Source organism: Hydra vulgaris, chromosome 01 (assembly GCF_038396675.1).
Source record: "Hydra vulgaris chromosome 01, alternate assembly HydraT2T_AEP".
Classification (NCBI taxonomy): domain Eukaryota; kingdom Metazoa; phylum Cnidaria; class Hydrozoa; order Anthoathecata; family Hydridae; genus Hydra; species Hydra vulgaris.
The window spans coordinates 37821523-37842134 of NC_088920.1; the positions used below are offsets into that span (position 1 = coordinate 37821523).

Here is a 20612-nt window from a genome sequence, read left to right on the forward strand (position 1 = left end):
TGGAGACCTTAGTGCATAAAAACAAAAAGTTTCATTTTAATTTAAAGTTTTTGTGTTTTTTTAGTATTTATAAAAAAAAAAATCAAGATGTTATTTTTATGTTTCTTTTCAGCAATAAGATAAAAATAAAGATTTATTACTGTGTATGTTATATGTTGTGTCATTTATATCTTCTTTTCTAGTAGATTTATTACTGCGTATGTTATATGTTGTGTATATTATATGTTGTGTAAAGATGAAACATTTGTTTTGAATTATTCTTTTAATTTTTTAAGCTACAGTAGCAACTGCTATAATATTTTTATCATGCGAGTAGTTAAGTTTTTATTATAAAGTCTTTGTTTGGTTCATTATTTTTCATTCGTGTAAGCCACTTTAACATTATTTAATAATTTAGAACTTAATAAAATATGGAATTTACTTTTTTTTTAAAATTTTTTTTTATATTAGTATTCTAAAACAAATTTGCTACCTGTTTGATACTTTTTTAACTTTTAGAATTTTTTAGTTCATATATATAGGTATACCCTCAAATTTTTACCCAATAATATTTTTTTATATTTATTGTATAAAGAATTGTTTTTTGTTTTTTAAAGACTTTTTCCAGATTCTGATTTTCAGTTGTTTTTTTTGTGGATCCTTGTAAATATGGTTAACTTAATCAAAGAGCTGCCATGCAAAATTATTTTATAAGATGATAAACTTATCATTGATAACTTTGGTGTATGAAAAATTCTTTATTGATGATTTTAAAAATGTTATACTCTTAATTTGTTATTTAATTGTCATAACTAAATTTAGCAAAGTCCTTCTCAATCATTAGGATCAATATTTTCAAGAAGATACATTCTGTATTTTAATTTTTTGTCATATTTTGTATTTTAATTTATTCAATTGAAATGAAGTCTATAAATGAAATAAAGCTCGAAATGAAATGAAGCCAACTTGTTAAACTAAAAAAATTTCAATCAAATGGATCTATTTAAGATTAAAAGATATGGTGCAGAAGAGGTATCATTTTTTCCCACTATTTTATTAATGTATTTATATTATCAAGAGTTTTGTATTATTTGAGATAAATTTATAGTTTTAATTAAATTTTTTATTAAGTTTGTCAACGTAAATAAAAATGGCATTTTTTAATTCAATGATCTCAAGAAAAATTTATTTAAACTGTACTTGATCAACCATTAATGTGGCGCAGTGGTTAGAGTTCTGTTGTCTCTAGCCCAATAAGGGTTATTGATAAGGAAAGAGTGTGAACTTAAATTAAGTGCTCCTCTGTGGTGCTCTGTAATAAAATTGATAGATCTTCTTGAAGCACCTTAATAGCTTATTTATTAAAAAAATAATGCTACCTGTAAATACAAGTCTATGTTTTCAGATTTGAATACTTTTTAAGTTTTATTTCATATTGCAATTTCATAATTCATATAAAACACATAATAAAAATATAAAGAATGTAAATTTTAGAACTGCTCTCCTGATGAACAGTTAGCTGCATTGAAAGCAAAAATTGAGGAACGTAGAAAAAGATTATCTAATGTTTGTAACAAACAAGAAAAAATTAAGTTAAAGTATAAAAAAGAAAATATAGAAGAATCGAATGTTCAGAATGCAGAAAACAAAAGTAACAATAATAGTCTTGATAACATCTCCTTAATAAAAAAGAAAAGAAAAAAAAGAAACAGTTTGGAGGAAGAAAAAATCTTAATTTCCCAAAAAAATGATATTTTGAAAGACAATTTTATGTGCGGAGAAGATAATGGGGTGCAAGAAGAAACCACTCTTAACCTAGATTCCATTCAAGTTGATATCTCTTCTATTGAAGAAGATGATTTTGTTCAGTTAAATGAAAAAAATGTTAGTTCTATAGAAGGAAATGATGAAAAAAAAAATCCTGATTCTGAACATATGGGAATATCAGATCAAAGTATCTTTCCAGTACTTGGAAAGCAAAAGCATGTAAAGTTAGTTCCTCTCAAGAGAGCATTACCACGATGGCTTGCAGAACCTGTAAGTATATCTGCTAACATTGATAAAGAAAACAAATCTATAGTCGATTCACTTGATTATATAACAAAAAACACTATAAATAATTTAAAAAGTTCAGGTATTGAACACTTATTTCCAGTACAAACAGCAGTTATTACTTACATGCATTCACAATCTAAAATGCTGAACTTTCCACCAAGAGATATTTGTGTTGAGGCACCTACAGGGAGCGGTAAAACTCTTAGTTATGTTTTGCCAGTGATTGAGAGTCTAACACAATACATAGTAAAAGAATTGTATTGCCTGGTTGTTTTGCCTTCAAAAGATTTAGCCATTCAAGTTAAGCAAGTTTTTTCATCTTACTTAAAGGGAACAAACATTAAAGTTGGGTTGATTTGTGGCGTAAAAACATTAGAAAAAGAACGATCAAAACTTGTCTGTAAAGGGTAATGTGTTTATTTATCTAATAAAATATAAAATAAAGTTTCTCGTTTGAAAAATTGATGTTATTTTTCAGCCCTCAAGGTTATATGAACATGGTTGAAATCCTAGTTGCCACGCCTGGTCGATTAGTTGACCATTTAAAAACTACATCTGGGTTTTCATTGAAACATCTTAGGTTTTTAGTAATTGATGAAGCAGACAGACTACTGAGTCAAGATTACAGTGGATGGTTAGAGCTTGTGCTTGAAAGTGCGCAATCGTTGAGGTTTTTTTTATTATCATTACTTATTACTTGTTATTATTTCATTTTTGTAGCACAGCAACTTATAAAAAGTTGTGAATGTTTTTTACATTTTAAATAATCTAGCTATCGAAAATTTCCCCATCCTTTAACAGTGCGAACATTCCAGAAAAACATTATTCCGCTTCAAAAATTACTTTTTTCTGCAACACTCACTCAAAATCCAGAGAAACTAGCACCTTTACGATTATACAACCCTATATTATTTATTTCAAAATGTGATAATCAAAAGAATAAAAAAGATGGATCTACAGAAAACAAATCAGGTATTTAAATGAATTAATAAGTTAGTATGAATCTATTTTTCATTGACATTATTTTTCTTTAATTATATTATGTTTTTTTATAATTTTTTTTTATTTTGTTTTTTTTGTTTTCGTGTTTATTTAAATGCAATCATTTTTGTTGTAATTGTTTTAGTGTTTTTTTTTCTTATGTATTGTTTTTTCTGCCATTATGTTTTAGTGTCATACTTTTCTAGTGATTATTTTCTAAAATTTTTTGTAATGTTTTTGGTTGCTTTATTTTATTGCAATAAATTTGTTTCTTTATTTTATTGCAATAAACAGCTTTTATAAAGTTTTATAAATTGATTTTGGTAATTAATAGAATTCCGTTTTATTGTACCTGAACAACTTGTTGAAAAAATGGTTATCGTAAAAGAAGAACTAAAGCCTTTAGTGATAGTTCATTTAATGCTGAAATTAAAATATAAGCGTATACTTTGTTTTACAAAGTCTATTGAAGCTACTCACAGGTAGTTATTTATAAATTTATCTTTCATTCTTTTATCATTATTTATCGTTTTCGCCAAGCCAATTTGAATTTAAATAGAATTTATATGAATGACTATATTTTAGAGTGAAGTCAAAGATCTTTTTCAAATATTTTATTTTAACTGTATATTTTTCAACAGGATGTTTGTAGAAAGTAGTTTTAATTTTAAAGGGTAAAAATAATAATAATAATAATAGTAATATTATCAAAGATCTTTATATATATATATATATATATATATATATATATATATATATATATATATATATATATATATATATATATATATATATATATATATATATATATATATATATTGTACTAGAGTCACTTTTTATATTTCGGGAATTGGCGTCTCTGATGTCATGTGAGTCCATCTGATGGTTCCATCGTAAAGTTTGACATTTTTGACAATATACGTACTCAGAACATTTTGTCATACGGATGCTATTTGTTTATTTTATATTTAGTTAAAAATTTCGTCAAAAAATGGAACTGAATCGTGGACATTTTCGTGCGATGATTTTTTATGACTTTTGACGTGGATTATCACAACAAGAGGGTGTCAATCAACTTAATTTGATTTTTGGCAATGAAGCTCCATCAAAAAACACTGTGTATCGCTGGTATAGTGAATTCAATTGTGGTCGTAGTTCGCTGTCTGACAAGTTTCGTGAAGGTCGTCCAAAATCGACTGTAGTGTCAGAAAATATCGATGCTGTGCACGAAATGGTTAAGCAAGATCATCATGTAACCTATTGCGAGATTGTGGCATCCCTAAGCATTAGTTCCACCAGCATATATGCAATTTTACATAAACACTTAGCTGTGCGAAAGTTATGTTCGCGTTGGAACCCACATAATTTGCTCAAAAAAAGGCTTGTGTCGATTGGTGCAAAAATATGCTTAAAAATACAATCGCAGTGCTTCAAAAGACGTTTATAAAATCGTGACAGGTGATGAATCATGGATATATTCGTATGAGCCTAAAAGTAAGCAGCTGTCGACTGTATGGGTGTTCCAAGATGAACCAAATCCAACAAAAGTTGTTCGCGTAGGAAGCACTTTAAAGAAAATGGTGGCTTGTTTCTTTGGAAAAACTGGTCATATTGCAACAGTGCCTCTAGAGGATCGTAGAACAGTAAGTTCTGAGTGGTACACAACCATCAGTTTGCCAGAAATCTTCGGTGAAATAAGGAAAACAAACAAGAGACGTCGGATTGTTCTTTATCATGACAATTCAAGCTCTCACACATCGGCTCAAACAAGAGACTATTTGAGTACTCAAAACATTGAATTGATGGGTCATCCGCCATACAGCCCTGATTTTGCACCCAATGATTACTTTTTGTTCCCATCCGTGAAGAATAAACTGTGTGGTCAGCGATTTTCATTGCCCAAGGAAGCTATTGAAGCGTTCAAAAATCATGTTTTGGAGATTTCGGAATGGAATAAATGCTTTGAAAATTGGTTTAAGCGTATGGAAAAGTGTATCGATCATCGTGGCGAGTACTTTGAAAAACAATAAAAATATATTCGCAGCTTAGCTATTTTTTTTGTTCCTATTCCCGAAAAATTCGTTGGTGGTTTTTTTAACTTCAATTAACACTAGGTACCTTAACTGTAACTTACCTATTTTTTCAGTAGTATGACCTGTAATGGCATCTCCTTCCAATTCACAATCCAAAGGTACAAGGAAGTCCCTTGCAATATTTGGTTTGGGTGAAGCTATTTCGCCTGAAGATGTAGTGATCACTGGTGCCCGCCTTCCATGCAGACATCAAGTACGCCGTTGCATGATGTACCACATAAATGTTCCAAATAAAATCACTAATGTAAACCATTCTCAATGGGAAGCAGCAAGACTAGTATTAAACTAACTAGTGGTATTTTATGGCAAAGCAAATATTCCAATGATTTCAGAACTCAAAGCTTGTGAATGCATCATACAGCTGCTAAACTCAGGACAATACCAATAGAACGCAGGTCAAATGCATCAATTGTAAGAAGGATAAATGCTATGGAAGCTTCACTATGTGAATTTTTTCCACTCTGGCCAGCTGATGTAAAAAAGCATATTGCGAATGCTGAAGATATGGCATTTCTCCACTCCATGAAAACTAACAGAACTGCAACTTTTGGATCAAAAGAGAGCATATTAGATAAAAAGATTCAACGAAGTAATGTGCGAAAGCAATTGGCACAACGAAGAGCTGTTAAAGAGAAGCAAAGAGCAGATGAAGAAGAAGAAATAACAACTCGAAGCCTATTAGATGCAGATATTATCGATGAAGGTGAATGTGACATGAATTTTGAGACTCCGAAGACAAGTAAAATATGCCATTACCGTTCCTCACACACTGGGACATCTGCATTTATTCCTCGTGATATATTGAAACGTCCCAGACTTGTTGCTTTAGCAACACGCTTGAATATGTCTGCAGCTCAACAAGCAACATTTACAGCAGCTTTGATTGAAGAGTCACAAGGCAACAGTTCTAATGTGTCTACTTCTTATGCTACTGCAGACAGATCCCGGAGAAATGTTGTTCAGCAATTGGCAGAAGACTATAAAGAACAATGGGTTGCACCAGGCTTGGCAACTCTTCATTGGGACTCAAAATTGATGACTACTTTAACTGATAAGAACGCGTCTGAAGAACGGCTTTGTGAAGTGGTTGGAAATGCAGAAAATTAGCTACTCTAACAACAAAATAGCTAATCTAACACTTGATCTGTTAAATTCCTGGCATTGTACAGAGTCAATTGTCTACATGACATTTGACACAACCGCCTCAAACACAGGCCACGTTTCTGCAGCATGTGTGACAATGCAACAAAGACTTGGTAAAGCCTTGCCATGGTCTGGCTGTCGCCATTATATTGGGGAAGTTGTGCTTTCACATGTATTTGAAAATCTTAAAATTGAGATTTCCGAATCACCTGATGTAGTTCTTTTTTAAAATTCCGAAAGAACTTTAGTCTTATAGGCAAAACATTTAAGAAATCGTCTCTAACATGCTTGGACTCAACGAAGCCTTACATTCAAGAAGCCAAAACTTTTCTTTCCTCATGCAGCTCTGAAGTCCTGAGGGCTACTCAAGCTGAGCTTAAACTGAGACGTGATGATTACAAGGAGTTTATTTATCTATGCACACTCTTCTTCCTCAGACACAGAGAATACAGAAGACAGTGTTATCACCTTTAACAGATCGGGTGCATTACACAAGGCAAGGTGGATGGCCAAACTAATCTATTCTATCAAAATATGCCTGTTGCAACAGCATATTAACGATCTTTCTCGAGGGAGTATTACAACCGCCCACCAAGTGCAAAAAATATATGATTTTATTGTATTTGTGACACATGTCTACAGCACATGGTGGATGACGTGCTCATCAGCTGCAGATGCTCCTTGGAACAATCTTCAGCTCTTTCGCAAACTTTTGCAATATGAAGCAGTAAATGCTAATATTGCAAAGAGTGCCATACATGCATTTCAGCGCCATTTGTGGTATCTAACTGCAGAAATGGTACCTCCTTCTCTATTTAGCCGTTTTACACCATGTGCTAAGAAACGACTGCTGGCCGACCGGTTGCTTGAAAACCAGCCGCACCTGTTACATACCCAAGAAGACGATATGGGACAGGTTTTGGAAAGCCACAGTTCCCTTCTAAAGAAGATATCATATTATCAACTAAAGTGGCAGATTTTGTTCTATTAGATTCATGGTTTATGTTTTACGCGCTAAAACTGCAGCCAAGCTTCTTAAAAGAAGATGTTTCTCGCGGGCCTGAATCTTAGCTGTGACGTTTTAATAGCTGCCAAGAATGAAGCAGTGTACCAAAACTAGTGTTCGGCACAAATTCAAATAGTTTAATCAAATATGCGTCAAATGTTTGAAATGGCCAAATTCAAATCTTCCTATTTTGAATTTAGATCAAATTCAAATCTTTCCAAGATTTGATGTATATTTGAACTAGTGTTCGGCACAAATTCAAATAGTTTGATCAAATATGCGTCAAATGTTTGAAATGGCCAAATTCAAATCTTCCTATTTTGAATTTAGATCAAATTCAAATCTTTCCAAGATTTGATGTATATTTGAACGTTATTTAACTTATTTCATTTATTAATTTTAGTTATCTGAATCTATAAATTTTATTCATATTGCAGCATTTGTTACTATTTCTCACACATTACAGCTTCTTTTATTCTTTTTAATCCAACCAAGACTTCAAGCACTGGCAAGCTTGAATGGTATCTGCAGAGAGAAGATTTCTTTTGTCAGTAATAAGATTTTTTCCTAATGAGAAGAGCCTTTCTGATGATACAGATGTAGCAGGAATGGCCTGGTAATCTCTGGCCATTCTGGATAGGTTTGGATATTTGTCAGATCGAGATTTCCACCAAAGTAATATGTTGCTATTATTGCCGCCATCTATCTTACTTGTATCATTACAATAGTTTTCAAACTCATTACATGGGTTTGATGAAACACGCGATTTGAACGGGGTATATTTTGAAACGTTTTGAATGCTTGTAGCAGTTGTACCATTGCTTGGGGCATAATTGATTTGATATTCACAATTGACTGTGTCCATAATCTTTGTATACGACTCGCTGTTTGCGCCCTTATCATTTTTGTAATATTCAATACCAAATCTTGGGTCCAGGACAGTGCAGATAGTAAAGCAGTCACTAGTCAAATTATAATATTTTGAAATTTTTGCGAGCGCTGCAACTGTAGAGCGGTGTAGATTATCTTCAGGGTTGATTTTTGTGGTCATCCATTCAGTAATGTGATCCAAAAGAATATTGAAGAGAGGAACCACCAAAGACAATGTGGAATATGAATCACCACTAATGAGCTGGGTAAATTCCTTGAATGGTTCAAGATACAAAACAATTGTTTCAAACCTGTTCCAAACATCTGCTGAAATTGATAGACAACAGTCTGGATTGTTTGCAGTTGAGTCAAAATCGCAAAAATACGCAATGAAACCAACTTTTAATTCCATTGCTCGTTTAAGCATATCAGCTGTTGAGTTCCATCTTGTAGGGACATCAAGTATTGGTTTTAAGGTGCAATTTGATTGCTGGAAACCTTTGAACCTAGAATATGATTGAGGACTGGATCGGATTTTTTTAATTCCTGTTCTAAGTTTTACAAGATCATCTTTCAAAACATCCAAACCTGCTTGCGCGCCCAAATTCAGCACATGAGCAAAACACCGGATATGCTCAAAGGTGGTTTTAATTTCGTACTTGGAATTTAAAATATCCATAAATGAATTATTATTGGAAGCATTATCTAAGGTAATGCCCATTCCTTTGCTTGTAAGACCGAATTCAATCAAAACTGACAAGAATGCATTAGATAAATTTGAACCTGAATGGGAATCAGGCAAGGATTTGAAATCAAGAGTTTTGGCATGTAGGTTCCAGTCTTTGTCAATGTAATGAGCCGTTATGCCCATAAAAGCAATGTTTTGGGTGATGTCCAGCAGTCAGTGGTGAATGAAACCTTTGAGTCAAGATTCAAAAAAAGGGTCTTTAGCAATTGTTTTTTGGTGTTGTAAGTGTCCATTATCTGGCGTTTTAATTGGCGCGCACTCATGATTGACAAATTTGGTTTCAGTAGAGTGAGTAGTTTACGAAAGTGGCTGGACTCTACCTCATTAAATGATTGATCATTCTTGACAATCCAGCTAACTAAGTATTCATTGAATAGATCTGGAGAATAAACGATTGGTGTCATTATCATGTCATCTAAACGTCGTTGCTTTGGTTCTCTGTCCCCAAGTAATTTGCTTTTGTGTTGAGAATTTAAATGGTTCATTAGATTTGTTGTCCCACCTTTATTGTAAGCATACTTGTTCTTGTGCTTTGGACAATGCTGGCATATGGCCTTGGTTTTGTCATGCTCATCAACTGTGAAATGATCCCATACAATTGATTGTGAACGTTTGGTGGTTTTTGTAACGGAAAAAGATTCGGGTTCTGGATTATCCGACATAATTAGGAATGTAATATATATTTCTGAAATAGATACATTTCAAGGTTGTTTACAAATAGTAAATATACTAATATTAAGTAAACACCTAATGAAAATGATTAAAATAATAATGGTTTAAATAATAAAAATAATATTAATAATAATGATAACAATAATAATAATTATATATAAGTCACTTGTCTTTATAAATACAATAGCTACATAAACAAAGTTAGACAGTTACAAACAGTTAAAACTGATAAAACGTAAAAGTAAACAATGACATATAGCAACTATTATAATGAAAAACAAGGAAAAATAATTAATGAAAATAAGAATAACGAATATTAAAATAAATTTGAATTTGAATACACGACGGAAAATACAAACAATAGACAAACATACAAGACAATATACAAAAACGCACAGAAAATTAATAAAATTAAAAAAAAAAATTCTTTGCTTTCAAGCAAGCCATTATTATATTTTTTTATTATTTTCTTTTTTCGAATGATTGTTTCTTTCAATGAATGTTTTTCGATTCGTTATTGTTTTACTTTTTCCATTTTTATTGTGGTTAAATTGTATTTGCAATTTTTTCTTTTGATTTTTACATATATTTTTTCTACGTTTTTTCTTTTAATCTTGTACTTTGTTTACATTTCTTTTCTTTTTTTCTTTCTCTATGCTCTTTACTTTCTCTTTAATATTAACAAACTTTAATTAAAAACTCTTTTTTTTTTTTCCGTTATTGAAAGGCGACCGCCATTCCGGAAACCACTGCAAAGACCCCGGAATAAAGTGATATATATGTTTGCGGGCCTGTAAAATTTGGCGTTTTTTTTTTCAAACGCAAAAATTGAGAACAAAGTGAATATTTGAAAATCAAATCCAAATCCTCCAGATATTTGTCAAATCAAATTCAAATCTATCCCCTCAAAGAACAGTTCAAATTCAAATCTTTAAAGGTTTGACGTATATTTGATTTTGCCGAACACTAACCAAAACAAATTGCAAGTGATCAAAAAGGATTGTCAACGGCAACCAAATTTAAGAAAATCAAGCTAAAGTTTATATAAGCAACTAACTATGCACTGTAAACTGTTACTACTGTATTTTTAACTTTACTGACAGTAAATAAGCACTGAATAACTTAATAAAAATTAATAATATAATGTTTTCCAGCTGTTTTTCTTGTTATAATTGTCGCATAATACATTATTCGCTATGTAAATTTATATTCAAAACTTTGCATCAATGGAGGACCCCATATTGACTTACAAACCTGAAATTTCACACAATAGCTTAAAACAATATTTGGAAAAAAATTAATTTAGGTACAGTCAAAATTTTTAATGTTTACAAAAACATGGGGCGTTTGATGTACCCTAATATATATATATATATATATATATATATATATATATATATATATATATATATATATATATATATGTATGCGTATATATATATATCTATATATATATATATATATATATATATATATATATATATATATATATATATATATATATATATATATATATATATATATATATATAAATTAGTAAAAAACACTTATCTAACTTTTTTCTTCTACTTGAAGTTTTACCATTGCTGGATCATCAGGAAGAGTTACTAAATCTCAAAAAAAATTCAATTTATAGAAAAAAATATTTTACAGGAAGTTATAAATTATTATAAAAAAATTTTTAATTACTATATTTTTTTTTGTTAACGAGAAGTTACAGAAAGTAATTATTAAATAATTTTCTTTGGAATGGAGATAGTTTAATCTGGTCATTTGTTTTTATAATTTTTTAAGAGGTATTTATTTTCGTGCCTACATTTATAAATTAATTCAGATTTTTTATTTAATAAACTTTCTTGATTTAAATGAGTAATTATTTCAAATTTTTCTTGCTAACATAGCATACATTTTTTGGAAATGTTATTATAGGCAGGGGCAGATTTTAGAATAGACCATTGTAAATTAAAATTTGAATGACATCAGAGCTATTAAATAAAAGATTAAATAAAAATAACTACGTAATTTTTACTACTAAAAGTTTTATGCGTTTTGCAAAATATATATATATATATATAATTCCGTAATTCCGTGGGCTGTATATATATTTTTATATGCATATATATATATATAAATTGATTTTGGTAATTAATAGAATTCCGTTTTATTGTACATATATATATATATATATATATATATATATATATATATATATATATATATATATATACATATATATACATAATGCATATATATACATATATGCGTTTTGCAAAATAAATATATATATATAATATATATATATATATATATATATAATTCCGTAATTCCGTGGGCTGTATATATATTTTTATATGCATATATATATATATATGTATATATATATAATATAAAAAAATTGATTTTGGTAATTAATAGAATTCCGTTTTATTGTACATATATATATATATATATATATATATATATATATATATATATATATATATATATATACATATATATACATAATGCATATATATACATATATGCGTTTTGCAAAATATATATATATATATAATATATATATATATAACTCCGTAATTCCGTGGGCTGTATATATATTTTTATATGCATATATATATATATATATATATATGCATATAATATGTATATATATATATATATATATATATAAATTTATTTTGGTAATTAATAGAATTCCGTTTTATTGTACATATATATATATATATATATATATATATATATATATATATATATATATATATATATATATATATATATATATACATATATACATATATATACATAATGCATATATATACATATATGCGTTTTGCAAAATATATATATATATATAATATATATATATATATATATATATATATATATATATATATATATATATATATATATATATATATATATATATATATAATTCCGTAATTCCGTGGGCTGTATATATATTTTTATATGCATATATATATATATATATATATATATATATATATATATATATATATATATAAATTGATTTTGGTAATTAATAGAATTCCGTTTTATTGTACATATATATATATATATATATATATATATATATATATATATATATATATATATATATATATATATATATATATATTCAATTTCAATGTATTAACCCCTTTTATCTTTTTTTTTTTTAGTTTTTTCCTTCTTGTAGTTTTGTTCTTGTAGTTGATACCGTTTTTTAGTGTCTGGGATAGCTTACTTATGAAATAAATTTATTTGAAAGTAGTTAAAAAAATAATGTACCAACTTGTTGCTTTTCACGTAAGGGGGCTAAAATCTTACTGTATTTTTGTTCGCAGGCTTCAATTATTGAAGTATTTTGCAAAGCATCCTTGTTAGATCTCAGTATAAACATAGAACTTTCGCCGTCCCTGCCTGTTTGTGCTTTTCAATTTGGTTTTAATTTCAATTCCTTTTTAATACATATATATTTTTCATCATAAATGTTTACATAAACATTTCTCCACATTGCCAGACATAAAAAGTTTTGACTCGCTTTTTTAGTCTAGTGTGACAAAAATAGGTTCTCGAGGGATTTTTACAATCAAGAAGTGATAAAAATGAAAATTTTTTGAAGTCTAATTTAATAAATGTCTAGTACCTCTTCTACAATTATTATAAATGCCCTTAAAAGTAAAGAATGATTTTTTTTAAATCATAAACTAAAGCAAAATTTATTGACAAATTTTAAATTTTATCCAAAAATCTTGTTACTTTTAAATGCTATGTGTTTCAAATGTGGCATTTACTTTTTTCCTCTGCCTTTCACTTTTCCTTTATTATTTTAAAATAAATAAAAAAATTTATCAGAAATGGATCAATTTTTGTGATATTTTGATAAATATGGTGTTTTTTTTTTGCTAGGCTACACTTACTTTTACAGTCTATTGGCGGATTTACTGTTGCAGAATTTTCTTCAAATCTTACAGAAACTCAACGCAAAGGTATTATTAGAGATTTTAAAAACGGCTCTATAGATGCACTTATTTCGTCTGACGCTATGGCACGTGGTATGGACATAGACAATGTTAACATGGTAGTAAATTATGACTCTCCAGCAAACTCAAAAACATATGTTCATCGGGTTGGGAGAACAGCAAGGGCTGGGAACAGAGGTTCTTATTTTGTGTATAGTTTTTTGATTTTTTTTTTTTGATTTTTTTTTTTAATATTTTTTACTTTTATAAAGGTGAAGCATTGACTATTTTGACTAAAAAAGAGGTTTATCACTTTAAAAAGATGTCGAATGAATTATCGGGTGTGGTTTTGAAAATGAAAATTAAAGATGAAGATTTGCTTATATATGAACATCAATATCAAAAGGCTCTTTCATCGTTGCAAGAAAAAATTTCATCTGAAAAAAGAGTGAATCTTGGACGTTTTTAAAAAAATTAACTTCCTTTTATTAGATATGAAACCTGCTATTTTTCAGTCACCTTTTCTTTTGCTTACTTTCTCTATTAAAAAGTTCCCACCAAGTTCCTGGTAGTAACGCGATCAACTTGTTTCTTCGCGATCTTGTTTGTCAAGGTTTGTGTTTCGAAGTTATAGTTAGTTTTTTAACGAATTTAGTCGGTTAGTCGGGTAAATTTTGGTTTTGATGACCTTTTTATTTTATTTTTAAGAAGCCAGTCGGTCCATTTTTTTTTTTTTTTTGTGACTTTTATTTTTTATTTCTAAGAGGTCTTAGAAATAAAAAATTTGAGGCCTTTTACAACCTCTAATTTCTAAGAGGTCGTTAAAGGCGTCTTATTTCTAAGAGGTCGTAAAAGGCGTCTCTGAGGTGCGGATAGCATTCCATTTCTCCTCAGAGTGCACTTTTTTTTTTAATTTTAATATTTTTTTATTGATAAAAAAATATGTTGGCATTTTATTCAGTTTATATATATTAAAAATCAATATAAAAATAATATTGTAAATTTATGTATATATATATATATATATATATATATATATATATATATATATATATATATATATATATATCTCAAAACGTGGACATTTTATATTGGTGCAATATTGTTAACAACATTTAACTAACGAGGTAAGTATTGTACCAATGTTACACCTATTTTGCTTGCAACTTGAGAACTTGATTAAAACTCTTCCTCTTATTTATAATAATATTGTGACGTAACAATAACAATGCTACATAATAATTCGCTTTGTTAAATACCTTAACTTATTGTAAAGATTAAAAACTAAAAAATAAAAATACTTTTTCATGTAAATTTAATAGTTCAATGAATTTTGTCCAGACCTGTCAATCTTTAATCACTGATCTATTAGATTAAAATTTTATTTTCCACTTTTTAGCACAAAAAAGATTGTTTTTTACCAAATGCTTTTGCTATTTTTACTTTTTGATACTTGAAGCTAATTCGAGACATAAAGCAAATTTCAAAATTAACTTTGCTTATGCTTATATCAAATGAAAATTCTTTGCAAAAACAGCATAAGTTATAATAATAGCATGATTTAAAAACTATGAACAATGTAAAGAGTGATTTTTTTGCTGGTATCTTTTTGGCAACACTGGTTTTGACAAATCACGCGTGCATCGTGTCTTGTGTCATTGTCAAACTTGTTCAGTTTGGTCTATAATTTAACCATGAATTGACTTACGAACGAACAATGCTTGCAAATTATTGGATTTTATTATCAAAATTCATGCTCGGTTAAGAGAGTGCATCGCCCACTTCTTCCAATTTATGGGCAGTTTGGTCGGCCTACTGAGGGAGCTATTCTGAAACTTGCGACTAAATATGGAACCCAGTTTACATTATTAGACATTAAACCATCAACACGCATGCGTACAGTGAGGAAGAAATTATTGCAGCTGTATCCGCCAGTGTTAGTGATGACCGTGAAATGTCGATTCGCCACCATTGGCAGCAATTGGGCCTCTGTTACTCCACTACGTGGAAAATTTTTCGAAAGGATTTGAGTGTAAAATCTTATAAGATGCAGTTGGTACAAGAATTGAAACAGCACAACCTCCCACAACGTTTAACATTTGGTGAATAGGCGCTGGCAAAGTTGGAGGAAGACCCACATTTTTATCGAAAAATTGTATTCAGCGACAAAGCTCATTTCTCGTTAAATGGATACGTTAACAAGCAAAATTGCCGCATCCGTAGTGAAGACCAGCCAGAAGTATTGAAAGAGCTACCAATGCATCCCGAAAAAGTCACTGTTTGGTGTGGATTATGGGTCTGTGGCATTATCGGGCCGTACTTCTTCAAAGACGACAATTGCCGGAACGTTACTGTGAATGGCGAGTGCTACCGCGCGATGACTACAAACTTTGTTTTGCCCAAAATGGAAGAGCTGAACTTGGCTGACATGTGGTTTCAACATGACATTGCCACACAAAATAAAGGTCCAATTGAGAGGCGAGTTCGGTGAACAGTTTATCTCACGTTAGGGGCCCGTCAATTGGCCGCCCAGATTGTGTGATTTAACGCCTTTGGATTATTTCTTGTGGGGCCATGTTAAGGCTAATGTCTACAAGAATAAACCAGCAACGATTGACGCACTGGAAGCAAATATTGAAGCATTTATTCGTGAGATACCGGTCGATATGTTGGAGAGAGTTTGCCAAAATTTGACCTTACGCAAGGGCCATCTAAAGCGGAGCCGTGGCCAACATTAACATAAAATAATCTTTAAACATTAAATCATATCCAGACCGTTCTATCGACTCAAATAAAGATTTCATCAATTTTTTCAAATTTTCTGTTTTTTTTTGAAAATCAAATCTTATACCTCTTAAAAAATCACCCTTTACAATGAAAAATTTAATATCTCAAAAATATATGTATATCAGTAGAAAGAATATGGTTTTGTAACTTTGTTTTAAAAGCGGAAAACGAGATTGACAAAAATAAAAACTAGGTATAACAATTAATTTTCATAGATAAGGTGCTCGATAGTTGATGAAAAAATGATTAAACTTTGTTTGACAAAAGGGTTCAATTATTTCGTAAAGTATATTTAACTATAAATTTTTGAGAAAAGTAACCTTTAAAAACAAATAATAGTGATCATTTTTACTTAGAAACATAATATATTATAGACATTGAGATAGTACTTTCATATCTTTAAATAACTTTTTTGAATGTGAAACCGACTTTCAAAATATTATCGTATTGCGTGTTTCTGGCGATGGTAAAGGTGTTGTAACTTACTTTTAAAGGTACTTACCAGGTAATATGGACATAGTTTATACATGCAGCTGTGTTTATATATGTCGCTATAAATTTTTTGAAGTTTATGTTGATCTATAAAGTTTTTGAAGTTTAGATATGTAGCTATGAATAAATGAGTCATATCATCCATCATTTAAAAAAATAAAAATTTCAACAATCCCGCAAAAGAAAACATGATTGGATTTCACAAGATTGAGAGGAAGGTAAAACGTTTTGCTTGATCTGCATCAAAAGTGTTTTACTGAAAATGCTTTTACAGCGTCAAAAGAAAAAGCATCGTGCATGGATATCAAACTTTAAAGACTTGTACATATATATCAAATTTTTTAATTTGAAAAAAAAGCTTTGCAAGTTTATGCTTTTTAAGAGTGATCTGAACTTCACGGGACATCCGTTAGTAGTATTGCTTCAGCTACATTGGAACCGACAATTATTCAGTAGTTAATAACAAATGAAAGAAATGATAGACGTCGTGATTTAAAATAATAGATTTTTTTTTTTTAATTCGCCTCCCCAAGGCTGATAAGGCCACTACAGTTGAGGAGGCTGCTTGTTGTTATAACCCTCTCTCAACTCTATAACTTCGAAATCCAATGCGCGTTTTAATCTAAAACATTTTTAACTCTTCTTTATTTGGCAGTTCCTCAATTTCAAGTTCAAGAAAAAGTTTTCATTATATAAATTTACTGTACTTGGCTAGCTTCATAAGAAAAGATCTTGATTGATCCATCAAGTTAAAGATAAAAGAAACTAATTTAAATTTTTTACAAAAGATGTCAAAGCAAAATCCATTGCAGATGATGAAGTTTTTTAATATAAAAAATAGCTGATTATTATTCACAAATAAATAATTTAATTTAGAGAAAAATACAAATAATTTTCCTTTATTAGTTAATAAAATATTCAAGTTTTTTTTTGCCCAATAACTTATGCATTGTCCATTACTAAAACAAGGTTTGGTTTAATTGTCCTGAAAAGCAAAACTGTTGCCAATTTCACAAACAAAATCCTCCATCACTTTGCTTTACATAAATTATTAGTAGTGTGAAGGGTTTACATCCTACAGTTTTAAGACCAATGAAATAGTAGATATGTCCGTCAAAGAAAAATTTTAGATTTGCATTCGGCACCTGGGAAGACAGGATGCAAAATTATATCTCGCACCACTGCGTCAAAGCGATTGCACAAACGCATCTGATTGATGAACCTTTGTATATTGCTGGGGAGAAGTCAATTGGTGAAAGACAAAAAAGCAGGTTTTTTAGAATTTCAAGACATGCCCGGGTTTAAGACAACTTCAACGAGTAGAGAATTGAGAGTTTCCAGAGGGATTCAGACCTAACAGGAACCTTCGTAAATGGATGAAGTATTCATTCTTGCAAGGTTGCTATAGAACAGAGAAAAAGAAACTGTTAGTAAGATTCTTGATGGTAATTTCAAGTACACACCACAGGAAGAGATTAGAACAGAGTAGGAGGAAGTACAACGTGTGTATGTTGACCGGCTAGAACTCAGCTTGATACCAGGTAAGAACTCAGCTGGATACCACAAGGATAGTGCAAATGGACGAAAGATTCAACTTAGTAAGCTATGGTTGCATTACAATCAGGGAGGTACAAGACGCAATCAGCGCAAACAAGAAGGATGCCTCAGGGGGTCCGGACGCCTTGCTTCTAAAGGGCGTGAAAAAGACGAGCAAACGCTAATTGTGTATCATCTTTAGTATGTAGTACTTGCATGGAATCCCTGTAGAGGAAAATCGGTGCCATACAATACTCTTGCATAAGGGTGGCGAGAAGCATCTAACGTTGAACTACCGACCTTGACAATTGGCAATATGTTGAATAAGATATACGCTAAGATCTGGGACAGACGGATCAGAAAAAACCTGCAACTTTATGTAAGACAGAAAACATTCGTCCCTCGTCGAAATTCGTCGAAAGATTAGAAGCAACTGGCTGCGGTCTTGATCTAGAGCGCCACGTAATTTCTTCCATGGCTTTTGCTGATGACTACGTGTTATTGGCGAAGGACTCGGTTAAGATGAATGTGTTAATGAACGTGTGTAATACATTCTTTGAGAAGAAGAGTTTAGTTGTAAACCCTGCGAAATTTCAGTTATTTGCGTTTTCTCTGTAAAAGGCAAACAGTCCATAAAAGTTCTTACGAGGACGCATAGATGGTGGTAAATTAATACCCAGGATGTTGAAATCTCATCTATCACATACGAAAGTGTTGGAAAGTATCTTGGGGTAATGGTTGACCCAGCTGCTAAGATTGCTCTTCCGATTAAGTAATGGAAGCTTTGGCTAACCAGACTAAGTGAGTGTAAGCTCAAACCTGATCAAAAAGTAAAAGTGCTGAAAGAGATAGTTTATGCCCGAGCAAACTATGTTCTCCGGATGTCCGGGTGAAGAATCTGTGAGCTCCGTAAGTGGTCAAAATTTGTGAGGGAATGAGTGAAATCCATCATTCACTTTCTCGCCTGGTGCAATAGTGAATAGATGCATTCGAGCAAAGGCCTAGGAATTCCTGATGTAGTGTCAGGAATCTTCATACAACGGATGAGAGCTGCGGAAAAAATGGCTAAGTCAACGGATGGAGTAGTCCAAGTTGTCGGGACCCGCATTGTGCAGTCAAATAGAGTTTTGTGGAAAAGGGCCGGATTAGCAGACATAGAACTAGATGCCGCCAGAAAGTACTGTGAGGTTAAGAGAGTGAAAAAAAATTAGCAATCAAACCAATGGAGGCGCCCTTAAGACTATACCAGAGTCCTCGGTGAACCAGCACTAGTTATTGGAAAAGAATAAAAGACCTGGAAATAAAATTATATTTGGCAATGGTAAAAGTGATTCCAACAAAAATCAATCTGTCAAGAGGCATACCTGACCAAGCTATCGAAAAATGTTGGTACTGTGATTTAACAGTGGAAACTGATGCTCACATCTTGGCTGGATGCAGTAGCGTAGCAACAAACAATAAGCCTCCCCGCAAAATTTTAGTCCGAGCCCCTAAATTACTTTTTTACTCCCCCTTCCCTTCACTTTTCTTGACTAAAATTATACATAAAACAAAAACCTCATTTTTAAATACAATTTTGATTTAATTAAATAGAAACCAGTATGTTACACTATGCAAGTCTAGTAAGTAGAAAATCTAATGAAATTTTTTTTCTTGACTTTATTGCTGAAAATTGGTCTATAACACCCTTTAATTTAATTTAGCTATTTCTGCTTCAGTAGCTATTAGGTCTAGTGCAGACAAAATAATTTGCGCCATTGTTGTCCTTAAATGCGTTTAAATGCTGCTATTATATTATCAAATGAGCAACTTATATCATTACATGTTATAGTGGACACGGGTAAAATGCAATAATGCGGAAATTTTCAATGCGTAAAATACAGGAAAAAGTGCGGAAAATTTCTCTTAACCCTAGGCTCATCGCTGCCCCTACCAAAACAGTTAGTCAATGATAGTAGATTCAATATTTTTAGCCTTTTGCCGTGATGAAGATGACTTTAGCCATTTTGTTGCCTTGCGACGAAATGTCAAGAGCAATGCCCTTACCTCTCCACCTTCATCTAATGCGCGATAAAACCTATCGGTTATTACTGTTTACAAATCAGCTGTAGAAAGAGAAGATCGAAATCCATATTGATGATCAGAAAGTTATTAGATGCAAGATGAGAGATTAAGTGTTTGCTAATTAAAGATTAAAAACCTTTTTTATAATAGAAAGAAGACTAATGGGACGGTAGTTAGACGAATCGGATTGCTCTCCAGAGTTTTTGAAAACAGGGATAACAGAT

At 30.7% G+C, this 20612-nt stretch overlaps 1 protein-coding gene across 1 annotated transcript; it reads left to right on the top strand.

The window, feature by feature from the left end:
* The first annotated feature begins 799 nt into the window (after positions 1 to 799).
* LOC100208012 (ATP-dependent RNA helicase DDX51) lies at positions 800 to 14023 on the top strand. The gene is made up of 7 exons (XM_065788088.1): positions 800 to 1011; positions 1474 to 2441; positions 2513 to 2704; positions 2807 to 3006; positions 3350 to 3497; positions 13457 to 13707; positions 13782 to 14023. The coding sequence occupies exons 1-7, from the start codon at positions 973 to 975 to the stop codon at positions 13976 to 13978; spliced, it is 1995 nt and encodes a 664-aa protein (XP_065644160.1). The 5' UTR covers positions 800 to 972; the 3' UTR covers positions 13979 to 14023.
* The last annotated feature ends 6589 nt before the right edge of the window (positions 14024 to 20612 follow it).